At 43.5% G+C, this 16,537-nt stretch overlaps 1 protein-coding gene across 1 annotated transcript; it reads right to left on the bottom strand.

The window, feature by feature from the left end:
* Positions 1-86: 86 nt before the first annotated feature.
* C3H11orf42 (chromosome 3 C11orf42 homolog) lies at positions 87-3,252 on the bottom strand. Its single transcript, XM_051987598.1, has 3 exons — positions 1,794-3,252; positions 844-1,705; positions 87-313 (listed from the first exon to the last, which is right to left on the bottom strand). Exons 1-3 carry the CDS (start codon positions 1,863-1,865, stop codon positions 183-185), a joined length of 1,065 nt encoding a protein of 354 aa, XP_051843558.1. The 5' UTR covers positions 1,866-3,252; the 3' UTR covers positions 87-182.
* Between the last annotated feature and the right edge of the window lie 13,285 nt (positions 3,253-16,537).

The following is a 16,537-nucleotide window of genomic DNA, read 5'->3' as shown; positions in this document are numbered from 1 at the left end:
GGTTAATTAAAACTAGACCTTGGGCATCCTGGGGCTTTGGCCCACCCACTCAGCACCCAGAAGGAAGAGGCAGTGTTGGTCTGGGATGGTTTTGGGGAGTTGCAGCTAATATTTATTGGGGACTAGGCTCCTTGCACCAAGCCCTTGGGTTGAGCCCCTCTCCTCCTGCCTCCCCCTTCCCCTTAGTCATCACTGTCGAATTCCGCTGATAGGCCCTGCAGCAGAGGCAGGGACATGGAGTGCCGGTCCGGGTCCCCTGGGCCCCCGCCCTGGTTCCCTGATGAGGGGTTTCGAGGGCTGAAGAGCCAGTTCTCTGTTGGGGGTGGGGGGGAAATACTGTCTCAGCTTACCTGACCTGTGATCCCTCAGGACCCATCTATACTGGGTCCTCTTGCCCAACCTCTCTACCCTATTCAAATGAGATAATATTTGTCAAGTGCTTAGCACAGTGCCTAGCACATAGTAGTTGCTTAATAAAATGCTTATTCCCTTATTCCCTCCCCCAGATGACCTCATGCCTTGAACCTTACAACATAGCCCTATCCATGGTGGACCTAATGCTCCTCTGGCCACCCGCTATACTTGTTCCCCCAAAGCTCTCTCCCTCCCATCCTTGGCTTCATACACTACCTGTTTCTCAAGACTCCATTCACACTCTGACCCCTCCACCTTTGACCTGCCTACAAAGATTTGAGATACCATAACACAGTCCCAGGATCTTATGCCCTCAATTCTTTGTCCTGTCCTCTAAGGATCAGATCCCACAGTCTAGTTAGTTCTGTTGCCCTGGGCCCGTGCCCCAGCCCTATCCCCTAAGACCTTGTGACCTGACTCCTCAGGTACCTTTTTTTTTCCCGGTACCCGACAGCGTGTTTGGCCCCCTTCGGAAGGGGTTGCGACCCTTATAGGAGAACCTGGTCGTCCGTCCTTCTGGGGGACCCTGGTTGGGTGGTGTGGGTGGCTGTTGGGAGGGTGGGGCATCAGTATCAAGAAGGGTATTGGATAGGGTTGAGGACAGGGATGGGGTCAGTACTGAGTTCACTGTGGACTCAGGACCCGGTCGGACCCAGCTGGCTTCCCGAGGCAGTTTGTCCCCAGTCAGTGGCCTCTGTGGACCTAGCATGCCCTTGGGCTGAAGTGCAAACTTGAGGCAAGAAAAGGCCACTGGCAAGGGGTACTGAAGGCGCAGCTGGCGGGGCTCACAGGCTGTGGGTGCAAGGACCAGTTGCAGCCAGGAGCAGGAGAAGACCTGGTAGATGACATAAATGCTGTGGGTGCCACGGAGCCAGGGCAGAGCTGGCTGGAGGCTCACTTGACCTGGTGGGAGTAGCAGAAAGGCCACACGTTTGCGCAAGCCCCCCAGCTGCAGGCTGATGCGGCAGGGCTGCCCATCTACCAGTCTCGTTTCCTCATAGCCTACCTCAGCCCTGCCCTTGGGGGAGTACTCCCTCGTACAGTGGGCAAAGGCACCTTCGGGCCCTGAACGCTCCAGCAACTTTGGCAGCGGTCCCACAGGTAATAGAGCCCTCCGGCTCCGGCGGGGCAGCCCTAGCCCGAGCGGCAAGGGTAGGCCGAGGCGGGCCCGGATGAGCCACGGGGGTGGCTTTGACTTTTGCTTCACCAGCACTCCCAGAAGGTCATAGCACGCCGCGTCTGCCAGGAAGGGAACAGCCACCACACTGGGTCCAAAGCGCTCCTCGATAACCTGTGGAGCAGGGGGCAAGGGTGAGAGCTGGGGGGCATCTTCCCTGCACCTGCCCCTCCCAAAGCTGTCCCACACCAGCCCCTTTCACCTTGTCTTTGATGAGGGCCCAGGTGGAATCAGCCTCAAAGAGGGACAAGGGCTGGGAAGTGCCGGCTGCCATGGTCAGTGAGGACAGCCCCCGGAGGGCAGGGGAGCTGGGCCTGCAAGCCTCTGTTCTAGGCCTGGGGCCTGAGGTCACAGAGCTGTTGCCAGGCACCGGGGCTTGGAGGCAGAACTCCTGGGTTCTGTTTCTGGAGCCCCCAGGAGAGGGAAGAACTAACGGGCCTTTGTGTCTGACTTGGCGGGTTCCAGGGGAGGCAAGACTTCCGGGCTCTGAGTTCAGTTTAGGGATCCCAATGGGTGTAAAGCTCTTGGTTTCTGCTCAGATCTGGAGTTCATCTTCTCTGTGGTCTGAGAGATCCTCTTCTCAAGCTCAGTCTCAGTTTACCCCCATGTTCTCAAGTCAGTGAGGAGCTAGAGAGGGAGCTGGAGGTGGGGCATGGAGACAACATGCTTCCAAGAGGGAGGCGGTGGAAATCGGTGCCAGGAGGGGCTGGCCCTGTGGGTCCCCTTGTTTCACCAGACAGAGGCCCGGGCCACAGAAGGGAAACGACAGTGGACACAGCTCTGTGGGAAGGAATGGACGAGGCTTCTTGTTTCTGCGAGGGAGCAAGGAACTCTACCCCGGCCCAAAAGTGCCCGGGAGAACTCAGACAGGAGCTGGCTCCGTGGAGAGAACTCGGGGGGAAGGAGACACACTGTCCTGGCATGACCAGGAAGGGGAATAAAGCCCCAGACTTGGGCTCCTGTGTTGCCATGGAAACCGGAGCCGCAGGGCCCCGGGAATCGCTGAGGCGGGGGCGGGAAACCGAAGCGAGGCTGGCGAAGGGGGTGTCGTGTCCATGGTAACGGAGCGCAGAGAACGTGTGCCGGGCTCACGCCACTGTTGGCAGGGTAACAGCAGCTTGAAGTGGCTCTGACTGCTTCCTCTACGCATTTCGCCTCGGACTTCACTCCCCCTCACTTCAACCACGCTCTGCTGACCCCGCCCTGCATTGGTCCTGCCAGGAGAGTCGCCTCTCCAGGTTTCTGGGGAGAATACCTCGAGCCTGTCCTGTTCCTCGCCCCCTCTGCAGAAGAAAAGATTTCGGGGGGATTAGAGAGAGCTGTCCTGAAACGATCAAATGGGATAGTTACAAAGCGTTTGGCGCTGTGCCTGGCGCATAATAGGCATTTAATACATGCAGGTCCCTCCTCCCCTTCCCCCTCCTTTCCCCTAGTGTGTAATGACTGTCACATGATTAATTGTGACCTGGTCTAGAGCACCTCAATTCAGCAAACATTATCGGGTCTTCTGTTTGCCAGGCGCTGTGGTGGGAGAGCGGGAGAGAGGTGGAGGAACAACAAGAGTTCCTGCTCTCAGGGACCTTACATTCACCGGAGGAAGGCAGCTTCCAGTTCCACCTCAGGAAAAAAGCACCCCTCCCTTCCTTTCCCCTCCCACCCCCCTTTCCCCTTCAAACCTTAGCGCTGCCCGGAGCACACTGGGCTGTACCTGGAGGTAATGAGTCCCTCCTCTCTGGAGCTCTTCAGAGGGTGAATGGATCTATGCCCTTTGACTACTTACTGGGACTGTCTTCCTGGGAATTCTGGTTGAGGCCGGAATAAATGGCCTCTGAGACCTTTCCCAGGCCTCAGACTGGTAAAAGCAGCTCTTTGGTACAGGAAGGGAGACCGGGCTTCAACTCTCAGTAATTAGGCTTATTAACTGCGTGGTCTTCGATGAGGTTGGCTAGTGTTTATCAAAGACTTTGAAAGTCTGCACAACATCATAAGTATATTAACCCCTTTAAGCTTCAAAGTGGTACACTGTGATTCCCATTTTATAGATGAGGAAACTGGGGCAGACGTCAGTCAGGTGCCGTGTCCGAGACGGGACTGCAGCATTCTACGCCCAGCGCTATCCAGCTTCCACCTAACTTTTGGCTCAGACAACCCCTGAGCCCCAATTTTTTTACTTTAGAGGGACTTTGGGAGGGCTCCAGGAGAGGGAAAGAAAGGCCTTTCCATCAAACACTGGTCTCATCCATTGGTCTCTTAGGACAGATTGGAGTGACTGAGAGATGCCCTTCTATCCTGCTTCCTCCTTTATCCGCTCTAGCCCGCCTTCTGGGGAAGGTGAGAAACGATCATCTAACCCCCGCAGTCTCTATGCTTGAGCTAACACCCTAAGGAGCAGCCACTCCGAGGCTAAACTCCTAAGGATTTTGATAGGATTATCCAATGATTAATAAATCTGGGCCCACTCACAACTCCACATCCCAGTGATTCTGAACTTCCAATCCCCTGCTGCCTCCTCCCTTATTTCCATTCCACCTTCCCCAGTTCCTACTTTAAAGCTCTCCATTGTTTTCCCTGTGCTCTCTGGAATGCTTGCTCCAAAGGTAACAGACTTGCTTTCATCTTAAATCCCTTTTTTTACCCTTTCCATCTTCTCTCTCAGGCTTTAAATGAAATTTAGTGCCCCATGTGATGACATATTCTCATTGTCCACTTTTTCCAGCACTTGGGACATTTTGACTCATTTCTCCTTCGCTTCCCTTCCCCCATTCACTGGTTGGAATGTTCCTTACTCCTAATTAACACTTCCAAACTCTCCCTCTATAACTTCCCTTAGTAATCTTCTCTTTGGGAGTCATTCAAAGCATATTTACCACCCAATTAAAATTTATTGACATCAAAGGACACTCCCCCTTTTTCCTTAATGAGTTCAGTAGCTGGCTCAGTTCTCTCTCCCAATTCTTACCCTCATCCTAAGATATTTATAATCTATAGATAGATATGGATATTACTTTAAACACCTTAACCTCGCAGTCCATTTATTTGCTCATTTTCCATGACCCACTCCTCCTTCCTCACCTCATTTACAAAGATAGTTGATCTTGCCATAACCCAGTGTCCATATTCCTGAACACAGGAATTCCCTTAACTATTCAATGTGTTGTCATTGCATTTTGCCCTTTGTCTTGCAATTCAAAACTCTGTTCTTAATCCTCACTTTATAGCTTCAAATTTCTAAATCCCTCACTCCTTTTCCAGATCATTATCCTTATAAATGTTATATTCTCTTGACCCTATGGTCACCAATTCAACTCTATATTGTTGTTTTCTCTTGAGTCCTTTCTCTGAGTTCCTTCCCCTACTATCTCTTCTGGCATTCTTCTCATGTGGTAAGGTAGTCCCTACTCTTGCCAAGGCAAATTTCTCTACATGGACAAATTATCCCGTTTCACTTCATTTTCTCTGGCATACTGTCCCTTCCATCATCTACATTTTCTCTTATCTTCAGTCCCTATCTACTAGCTGTCTCCCTACGGCCCACAAACACGCCCATACCTCTCCATCAAAAATACTCTTTTCTTGCTAGCTCTTGTCCTACATCATACCTCCCTTTTAAGACTAAAGTTCTTGAGAAGTTTAAACTTCTTGAAAAGCTAAACTATAATTGATGCTTCTGCTTCCTTTCCTTTCAGTTCTCTATAATTTGGCTACCAACCTCATCAATTAAAACTTCTCTTTCCAAAATTACTAATGATCTCTTTAATTGCTAAATCTAATGGCCCCTTTTCAGTCTTCATCCTTTCTGACCTCTTCTCTGCTGCCTTTGTTGCTATGAATCATTCTTGAAACTCTCTCTTCAGTAACACTACTATCTTGTGATTCTTCTCCTATCTATCCAGCCTCCTCAATTTATTTTGTTGAATCTTCATATAGGTCATATATATTAATCGTAGGCTTCCCTCATGGCTCTATCCTGGGTTTTCTTTTCTCTATATACTCCTTATTTAGTACTATATCTCTTGGCAATCTCATCATCTCCCATGGATTCAATGATCACATCTTTGTCAATGATTTTCAAATCTACTTAATCAGCTCTTAACCTCTTTCTGAATTTTTAGATAACCTCTAGAAATACATACTGAGTTGCCTATCTGACATCTCATCCTGGATATCCCCGCTGACATCTCAAATACCTGTCCCAAATTGATTTCATTATTTTTCTTCCCAAACCTTTAAACTTCTTCTTCACTACCTTTTAATGTAGAAAGTAGCACCATCTTTCCAGTCATCCAGGCTAATAATCTATTTTTGATTCCTTAAATATCCAATCTATTGACAAATCTTGTTGATTTTATCTCTTACATATATACATCCTTCTCTTTTCTGACAATGGCCCACCATGCTGTTGTAGGTCCTTATTATCTTATCCTTGGACTGTTGTATTAGTCCTTTGGTGAGTCTTCTTGCTTCAAATTTCTCCCTGTTCCAGCCCATCCTCCACTCAGATGTCAAAGTGATTTTCCCAAAGCATAGCACCCCCCCAAATTCAGTAAACTCTGTTGACTGCCTATCATCTCCAGAATTATATCAAATTCCTCTTTCCCATTTTTCTAGTTCTTCCTTGAATACTCCATGATGTAGTCATACTGATTTCCTTGCTGTTCTTTAAGTATAACATTCCATCTCCCAACTTGGTGTATTTTCACTGGCTGTTGCCCATGTTTGGAAATCTTATCTCAATCTTTGTCTTCTCTGCCTCCCTTCAAACCTCAATCAAGTTCCATCTTCTAGAATGGGGGTGGGGAAGCTTTTTTTCCTGCCAAGAATCATTTGGATATTATAGCATCATTTGCAGACCAGACACAATTATCAACTTAAAGAACTAAAGTACTGGACAGGTTGGAAGGGCCAGATCAAAAGATTTCATAGGCCTTTTGTAACCTATGGGCTGGACATTCCCCACCCCTTTTCTAGAGAAAATCCTTTCTAGTCCTCCTTAGTTTTAGTTCTTAGTCCTCCTTCTCTCTTAAGAGGATTTCCAGTTTATCTTTTATAGTTATTTGAATGTTGTCTATCCCATTAGACTGTGAATTCCCCCAGAACAAGGACCGTCTTTTGCTTTTCTTTGCATCCCCAATATTTTGCACTGTCTTTCACATGGTAGATACTTTATAAATGGCTTGTTGACAACCTGAAAGTATAATGCAAAACCATTTATTATTGCTTACTAGGTGCCTAATTATGCTAAAGGCAAAGGATTTGAATAGATAATGAAGTCAACAGCTATTTCAAGGAGCTCCTATTAGAATTAAGGGAAACATCACTTCTAGACTAATACAAAGGTTCAGGAATCAGGAGGTCAGATAAGTCATTATGGACACTGAAGAAGCAATGGCAAGATAGTTGACTTCTGACCCGATGTATATTGGGTCCAAAAGTTGGAGTATATTAGAATTCTGGGTTATTTTAGGGATGGGAAAGGATAGAGGATTCAGCATCTGAGAGGGGACTTCCAGTGACTGGTGGGAAATGGACAGTGGGAGAGAAGAACTAATTGAAGCCTATTCTTGCTGGGCCTTTGAGCTGCTATTTGTCAAAGTGTTTTGTCCGTTTTAAAGCACTATAGAAAAGGGAGTTACTTTTAGTAATCAAGAAAAGTTAATTAAACATCATTGGTATTTAGAAGACTGTTCTGTATCCTGGAGAAGTTGCAAAGTCAAATTGATATTGATAGCATGCTGTCTCCACGGAAATCACAATATAGTAGGGGCTATGATAATTCAAGAGCAGTATATTTGTTTGTTCCTGTTATGTTCCAAGGCTTGTACTCTTGCCAGGGATACAAAGATAGCTCTGAGGATGAGCTGCCATTCTCAAAGTGCCATTCTCAGTCTAAAGGACAAGTACAGAAACAACTATTGATACAAAGAGTGAGAAATAGGAAAAGTCCATGCCAAATGCTGGGAGAAATTTGAGAAGGAAAAGATCCCTTTTATCTGGGATTGAAATTCTAACAATTCAGTAACCCTAAGTTGGAGAGCACAGAATAATATAAGAGGCACTTCAGAGACATTGTCAAAATTATGTGCTGCTGAATGGGGAAATACCTGGCTAGAATCCTGGGGAAACTGGACTTAGTGAGTTAATGCTTGTGCTTTTCTCACAGAGACATATGAGTTGGGGGGAGGGGAATTTTAGTGTTATTAATATTTAGTATTAATATTAATATTAGTAGAGACCCCTTCCCTAGACTGAATAGTTGAGACCTGCCCTTCTCTGCTCCATATTGTCTCTGGACCTATGATTTTGTTTAAGGCTGCGACCTTAAACCTTTCAGGCTTGTATTAGGAATATGAATTTCTCCTATATAAACTGAGACACCCCCCATCCTGCCTTTCCAAACAAAAGACTCCAATTCTCTCTCTTGAAATGGGGTAAGGGGAGAGGGAGAAGCGGGAAGAAGAGTACCTTTATATGAGTCAAAAGTGAAACATGGCAACCCTCAAAAAGCTAATGCAGTTAATAAACCACATTGAGACGACATATCCAGGACAAAGGAGACAATCATTTGTTGTCCTCTGTTCTGGTGGGGCTCTAGAATATTGTGTCTGGGTACCACATTTTAGGGAACACTTAAAAAACTTGGAGTTTTATACCTTCCAATACACCAAAATGACTTTTATGGTGAGGGGCCTTGAGATCATGTCATTTGAGGTTTGTTTAAAGGAATGAGACAAGTTTAGTATAGACAAAACAATTAGGACAGAATAGCTATCTTCCAGCATATGAAGATCTATAATGATATACAAGAGGGATTGGATTAGATTTATGAGCTGCTTGAGGGCAGGGATGAGGTTTATATTTTTCTTTAGATCTGCAGCTTAACACAATTGGAGAGGTAGTGGTGGTGGGGTGGGGAGGTAGGGAGAGGAGGAGGTGAGGTTGTTCAGGAGGACTAACATCTCTGATATGAAAACTGCAGAGCTCTTTTCAGGGCTATTTATCTACTTTTGAGGTCCATCAGATTCCTCCAACTCTTACTTTTGGCTCCAAGAAATAGTAGCATGCACAATGACCACACTCCAGTAAAACTGTCTGGGTAGATGGTATAAGCCAGGTTTGAAGATAACTAATAGATCTCAAATCTATCAGTGAGTTGGGGGTGGTGGTGGGGGGGGGTGTCTGTCCCAAGCATGTAAAGACTTCTGAATACATGGTTGAGAATTTTTTCCAAAAGCCCTAAAAGCTAATCATCAAAGGTACCAAGGTGTGATATCACTATCACAGGCCATAATTTTATCTAACTCTCCCTGGTTTCAAGCTAACAAGCTATCATCCCATGATATCATTGTGTTGGGGTTCCAAGGAGACCCCCAAAAGGTTGAGGTTCCATACCAGTGTCTCAAAAGAATTTGTAGGATTGGATCCATCTCTAAATGAAGGGGCAAAGTTTATTACATAATTGTAAGGACAATTGAAGTTTTTTTTTTTTTTAATAACTTTTTATTGACAGAACCCATGCCGGGGTAATTTTTTACATTATCCCTTGCACTCACTTCTGTTCCAATTTTTCCCCTCCCTCCTTCCACCCCCAAGTAACTACTGATTGTATAAAATATTATGGAATCTATCGGCCAAGGGAAAATCAGAAACTTTATGAACAAAACTATAAAACACTTTCCACACAAATTAAGTCTGATCTAAACAACTGGAAAAATATTAAATGCTCTTGGATTGGGCGAGCAAATATAATAAAGATGACAATATTACCTAAACTAATCTATTTAGTGCTATACCAATAAGACTCCCAAAAAACTATTTTGATGACCTAGAAAAAATAACAAAGTTCATATGGAAAAACAAAAAGTCAAGAATTTCAAGGGAATTAATGAAAAAAAAAAATCAAATGAAGGTGGCCTAGCTGTACCAGATCTAAAATTATATTATAAAGCAGCAGTTACTAAAACCATCTGATATTGGCTAAGAAATAGACTCGTTGATCAATAGAATAGGTTAGGTTCAAAGGACAAAACAGCCAATAACTTTAATCTAGTGTTTGACAAACCCAAAGACCCCAGTTTTGGGGATAAGAATGCATTATTTGACAAAAATGGCTGGGAAAATTGGAAATTAGTATGGCAGAAACTAGGCATTGACCCACACTTAACTGTACACCAAGATAAGGTCAAAATGGGTTCATGACCTAGGCATAAAGAATGAGATTACAAATGAATCGGAAGAGCATAGGATAGTTTACCTCTAAGACCTGTGGAAGAGGGAGGAATTTATGACCAAAGAAGAACTAGAGATCACTATTGACCACAACATAGAAAATTTTGATTATATCAAATTGAAAAGTTTTTGTACAAACAAAACTAATGCAGACAAGATTAGAAGGGAAACAATAAACTGGGAAAACATTTTTATAGTCAAAAGTTCTGATAAAGGCCTCATTTCCAAAATATATAGAGAATTGACTCTAATTTAAAGAAATCCAGCCATTCTCCAATTGATAAATGGTCAAAGGATATGAACAGACAATTCTCAGGCGAAGAAATTAAAACTATTTCTAGCCATATGAAAATATGTTCCAAATCATTATTAATCAGAGAAATGCAAATTAAGACAACTCTGAGATATCACTACACACCTGTCAGATTGGCTAGAATGACAGGGAAAGATAATGTGGAATGTTGGAGGGGATGTGGGAAAACAGGGACACTGATACATTGTTGGTGGAATTGTGAACACATCCAGCCATTCTGGAGAGCAATTTGGAACTATGCTCAAAAACTTATCAAACTGTGCATACCCTTTGATCCAGCAGTGTTTCTACTGGGCTTATACCCCAAGGAGATACTAAAGAAGGGAAAGGGACCTGTATGTGCCAAAATGTTTGTGGCAGCCCTGTTTGTAGTAGCTAGAAGCTGGAAAATGAATGGATGCCCATCAGTTGGAGAATGGCTGGATAAATTGTGATATATGAATGTTATGGAATATTATTGTTCTGTAAGAAATGACCAGCAGGATGAATACAGAGAGGACTGGCGAGACTTACACGAACTGATGCTGAGTGAAATGAGCAGAACCAGGAGATCATTATATACCTCAACAATGATATTGTTTGGGGATGTATCCTGATGGAAGTGGATCTTCGATAAAGAGAGCTAATTCAGTTTCAATTGATCAAGGATAGAAGCAGCTACACCCAAAGAAAAAACCCTGGGAAATGAATATAAACTGCTTGCATTTTTGTTTTTCTTCCCGGGTTATTTATACCTTCTGAATCCAATTCTCCCTGTGCAACAAGAAAACTGTTCGGTTCTACACACATATATTGTGTCTAGGATATACTGTAACCTATTTGACAATTGAAGTTTCAAGGGCATTTAGCAAAGAGCCAGAAATAAGATAATTTTATGGGATAGAGAAACAAAGATCAGGTTCAAGTCATTGATATGATGATTTTGAAGAGTAGAGGTGGAGTTGCACCCATTATTGAATTTTATAGCTTCATGAAGACTATTGAATATAGGTGGAGCTGTTTTCATCTTGGTGAGGTGGAGTGAATCCCATCATTGAGAGGTGGAACAAATCCCATCATTGAATTCTATGGCTTACTGACTTACTTAATGTCTTCTGATAGCCAGCATTTTTGTGGCACTCCCCAGGCAAGGTAGCCTTATGGTTTCTCACATTCTCCCTAGGAACACATCTCATCAACTGGTTCTCCTTGAAAACAAAAAATGAACAATAAGTAGCTATTGTGATCCTGGGCAAGTCACTTAACCTCTGCTGCCTCAGTTTACTAATCTGTAAAATGAGGATAATAGCACCTACCTCCCATGGTTGTTGTTGAGGATCAAATGAGATAATATTTGTAAAGTGCTTAGAAGAGTCTTTTGCTGTTGCTCCAACTTTGTTTTCAGAATGGACCAATGACATCACAAGGTGATATCTGAGTAAATTGGATTAAATGAGGCAGTGTTTCACAGTCATCAGTCTCTTTTCTTCTTTCAAAGTCCGGTGGTCAGACAAAAGTCAAAAGCCTGGCACATGATAAGCATTACATTATTCGGTCAATAAATATTAAACACCTATGTGTCAGGCACTGTGCTAAATGTTGGGGAAACAAAAAAAGGCAAAGGACAGTCCCTGCTCTCAAGGAGTTTACAATCCAATGAGGGAATACAACATGCAAACAAATATAAACCAGACTATAAATAAAAATATAAATAAGAAAAAAATTCACATGAATTAAATGTGAATTTTAGTTGGAATTTAAAAGAAGCTGAGGAGTTAATAGAAAGCAGAGGAGGGAGAACATTCAATGTGCAGGGGTCAGGCAGAGAGAGTGCCCAGAGCTGAGATAGGGAATGTCTTATGGGGGAAAGAGAAGTTTAGTTTCACTGGATTGAAGAATATATGTTGGGAAGAAAGGTGTTTAAGACTGGAAAGGTAGGAGGAAACTAGATTGTAAAGGCCAACAGAGCATTTTGTATTTGTTTCTGGAGGGAAAAGGAATCCACAGGAGTTTATTGAATAGGAGGGCAGTGGTGGCGACATGATCAGATCTGTGCTTTAGGAAAATGATATTACTGACTGAATGGAGAGTAGCTTGGAGTGGGGAGAAATTTGAGGCAGACAGACCCACCTTCGGGCAATGGCAATAATCCAGGTATGAGGTGAAAAGGGTGGCAACAGAATAATGACAAGTGTTAGAGAGAAGGGGGCTTAGTCCAGAGAGGTTTCAAAGGTGAAATGGGTATCGACAGACCTGGAGAGTAGAAGACAGAGAAGAGAGAGACAGAGGAGAAAGAGGATGAGACAGAGACAGAAAAGAGGAAGAGACAGACAGAGAGACAAACACAGAGACAGACATACTGAGAGACAGGAGAAAGAGGGAAAAGGAGAGATGGGGAGAGAGACACAGAGACAGACTGAGAGGGACAGAGAGGATGAGACAGAGACAGAAAAGAGGAAGAGACAGACAGAGAGACAAACACAGAGACAGACAGAGATACTGAGAGACAGGAGAAAGAGGGAAAAGGAGAGATGGGGAGAGAGACACAGAGACAGACTGAGAGGGACAGAGAGACACACAGAGGCAGACAGAGACATAGGAGGAGAGAGGAGAGGACACTATAGAATGGTATTACCTTTTAAGTGATAGGGAAGGTATATAAGAGATGTTATCAATAATAAATACTTGTTTATGCTGCTGATTTTAGAGAGTAGAATTAGGAACTGAGTAGAAGTCGCTGAGGACCAGATTTTAGGCTGATATTAGGACAAAAAATCCTAATAATTGGACCTGGCAAAATAAGAATCTTCTCCCTTGGGAGCAACATAACCTTCCTTTATTGGAATCCTTTAATAAGAGACTGGATGACCAATTTCTAAGTATGTTATAAAGGGTGACTTTTGTTAACATTCAAAGTGGATTAGATGATCTCTGAGGTTTCATTGCACTCCAAGTCGCTGATTCTGTGACTTTGTTCTAGGAACCCTTGGGAGCCATCAGAAATTCTTAAAAGGGGAAATAATGTAAATGGTGGTTTTGAAAGGTTAGTCTGACTGCATAGGAAGAATCCTTTTATCCTCAAAGACAGTCTGGTTGACCCAGGTAGTTTTAGAATCGAGGACGGCCTCTTTCTCCAGCCCTAGATTACCAATGCTCTCTTTAATCTTCAGTTTGGGGATGCAAAACCTGTATCCTCCACATGGCATGAGACTAACTACCAGGTGCCAATCGGCCTAGTGATGATTGCTCCCCAGATCTAGGGGCAGGCCATATTGACACTGTTAGGACACACACAGAGGCTTTTATTTATTATTACCTCAATCGCTATGGACACTGCTTTGTGAGTTGCTTGATGATTCACATGGAATTTGAAAAGGGAAGAATGCAGGACATAAGGATTTAAAAAAGAATAGAATGTAACCCACCCACCCTCCTAGAATACAAACCCCCTGAGAACTGAGGCTACTGCATTTGTCTTTGCTGCAGAACACAGGCCTTTGCATACAGAAGGTACTTAATAAATGTTTGTCGACTTGTACATTCGAGAAGAGTAAGTCGAGGTGTTTTTGTTCTTGTGGGATCTCAGGAGAGGAAAGGGAATTAGGGAGGGGCCATCCGTTATGATGTAGGGGCGGAGAATGGATAAAATGACCTCTAATGAACCCATCAGTCTGGGTACTGAACCTCTCTCTGGGAACCTATTTCGCGACTGCCTGCAATTGAAGAGACAGCGCCACCTGGTGGATGCATTAGGAGAGCTTTGTGTCTGAAAGACAAATGTCTGACTATCCATTTGCTGAACCGTTTTACATTTAAGTCAGGAAAGTGTGAGGTCTGACGCCGGCGTTGTGCTGTGTGAATTACTAATAGAATAAAAGAGCCACGCTCAGAGGGCAGCTAGGTGGCGCAGTGCATAGAGCGCCAGCCCTGAAGTCAGGAGGACCCGAGTTCAAATCTGGTCTCAGACACATTTCCTAGCTGTATGACCCTGGGCAAGTCACTTATTTCCAATTGCCTCAGCAAAAAACAAACAAGAACTATACCAGTATAAATTGTGGATAGAGAGCCAGCTTCCAAGTTCAATCCTGAGTAACTACTTAATGTCTGAGTGCCCAGGTAATTTGCTAAAGACTTTAAATTGCAGAGGTCCTGTCAAATATACCAGGGGAGAAACACGCATGGGGTGTACGCATATATTTACAATAATATTTGCATTGCAATATATATGCACTAATTTACATTAATGCATATGTAATATATTTATACATATTATTACACATTCACACATGTATTCATACATTACATATACACACGCATGTAATTTGGGGGAGGTAGGGGGCTCAGAAATTCTTCACATAGGAGGGTGGTGCATGGGCAGAGCCTTGAAGAGGAGAACATTCCAGCCATGGGGGAACAGTCTTTAAAAAGTTAAAGATGTGGGAGTGGAATGTTTTCTATGGAGAACAGGAAGTGGGCCAAGTTGGCTGGAAAATAGAATGTATGAGGGGGAGGGATGTGAAACGAGTCTGGAAAGATGGGTTTGAACAAGATTGTGAAGGGCCTTAAAGTCCAGATACAATTCTTTATGCTAGAGGCCATTAAGGGTAGTTAGTTGATGCTTCTCAGGCAGGGAAATGATTGGTCAGGGACGTTAATTTTATACCGTGTGGAAAGTGGATTGGTGAGGAGGAAGGCTAGAGACCATGGGAACGTGTTGCCATAGTCTAGGTCCCTGTAGGTCACGACCCAATATGGGGTCTCTCAACTGAATATGGGGAATGTCTATGCTATTAGAATGCACTCTCAACAAATGTTTGATTTGTAACTCTACCCCGAGGTCACGTGAAAATTTCTTGGGCAAAAAGTTTAAGAAGTTTCCGTCCACTCGAGGACCGACTTGGTTTTGAATTGTGGGGGCTGAAATGTGAGACACGTCATGGAGCTTCTGATGGGTGGGATCTGGCGGTTGATGGGATATACTGGATGAGGGAGAATGTCGAGTTGAGGATGATTCCAAGGTGAGGAACCTAGGTCACGGGAAGGCCGGCGGTGCCTTAGAATGAGGCAAGTTAGGAAGAGGGTGGGGGCCAGGGATGCTCTACGCAGAGGGGCTTATCGCCTGGGGGAGGAACGTTGAGCTTGGTGACTGAAGCCCCTCTTAGATCTGGAGTCTAACGCAGGCACTCCCTGGGGAGACCTTGCTGTCCACTGAATTTTTAGCAGATGGAAGAATGAATGGCAAACGGCTTAAATGCTCTAGCGCCCTCTTATGGATCCCCTTCACACCATGACCGGTGTTTTACTGCCCGGGCCAGGACGTTTTTCCTTTCAGGTTCTTTGGTCAGATTAAGCCCCTTTCTGGGGGGGGGAGGGGAAAGGAGGGGAGGTCTTCTCCCGAGTTCTGCCAAACAGCATTCTTTGAGATTTCTTATAAGTAGTTACAGGAGGCAGACTTTAGGCTAACAAAATAATTTGGCAATTTGAAGATTAGAAAACAATCTGGTAGAAATTAGATATAGCATAATATCTATATTCCAAATAGTCTTTAAATAGATACCATGATTTAGATTTAAAGGTTATAGAATAAATTTCAAACTCAAACTCAAATTTAGGAGATTAAAACCAAAGAGAGAGAAGATAAAGTGAGTCAGTTTTAATTATATAAAATTAAACTCTTTTTGCACAAACAAAATCTATGTGGCTAAAATTATAAGGGAAACAGTTAACAGAGGGAAAAAAAAAAACAAAACAAAAAACCCTTCAGTAAGTTTTTCTGACAAAGATCTAATAAGAGCCATTTTCCAATAGAAAAACTGCCAAAAGAACATAAACAGGCAAAAATCTAAAGAAGAAATCTTTCAGAAATCCAAGAAATCTTCAAAGGAAGAAATCCAAGATAAGTCACCGACAATTAACAAAATACAAGTTAAATAAAAATAGGTTCCACTATAACAAAACAGGAAAATCACAATTATTGGAGGGGCTACGGAAAGACATGTTGATGGGTTTGTGAATTTGTCCAGTCATTTGGAAAGCAGTTTAGAACTAGACTTCTATAGTCAGTAGTCTCTATAAGTCACTCAACTCTGGCCTTTGACCTAGCAATACCACTACAAGGCTTGTACCTGAAAGAGAGAAAAAGAAAAGGAATTATACATTTTTTATAATAAATTTTATTTTTCAAACTACATGCAAAGATAGTTTTCAACATTCACCCTTACATATTTTTTTCCCTCTCTCTTCAACTTCCCTTCCCTTAGATAGCAAGTAGATTAAATATCGTTATTCTTCCTAACATATTTCCACATTTATCATGCTGCATGACAAAGCAAACACCAATAAGGTGAGAATACTATGCTGTGATCCACATTCAGTCCCCTGGATGCACAAGTCTATTGGAATTGGCCTGAATCGCCTCATTGTTGAAT

Source organism: Antechinus flavipes, chromosome 3 (assembly GCF_016432865.1).
Source record: "Antechinus flavipes isolate AdamAnt ecotype Samford, QLD, Australia chromosome 3, AdamAnt_v2, whole genome shotgun sequence".
NCBI lineage: Eukaryota > Metazoa > Chordata > Mammalia > Dasyuromorphia > Dasyuridae > Antechinus > Antechinus flavipes.
The sequence above is the reverse complement of the archived record's forward strand: the minus strand, read 5'-3'. Positions and strand labels throughout refer to the sequence as shown.

Bases quoted from the DNA above. Each gene is read 5' to 3' on its own strand.
- C3H11orf42 (XM_051987598.1), bottom strand. From the start codon at position 1,865: ATGGCAGCCGGCACTTCCCAGCCCTTGTCCCTCTTTGAGGCTGATTCC. The intron at 1,706-1,793 runs GTGAAAGGGGCT...CCTGCTCCACAG, and splicing joins GGGCCCTCATCAAAGACAAG to GTTATCGAGGAGCGCTTTGG. The intron at 314-843 runs GTACCTGAGGAG...CACCCCCAACAG, and splicing joins GGGTACCGGGAAAAAAAAAG to AGAACTGGCTCTTCAGCCCT.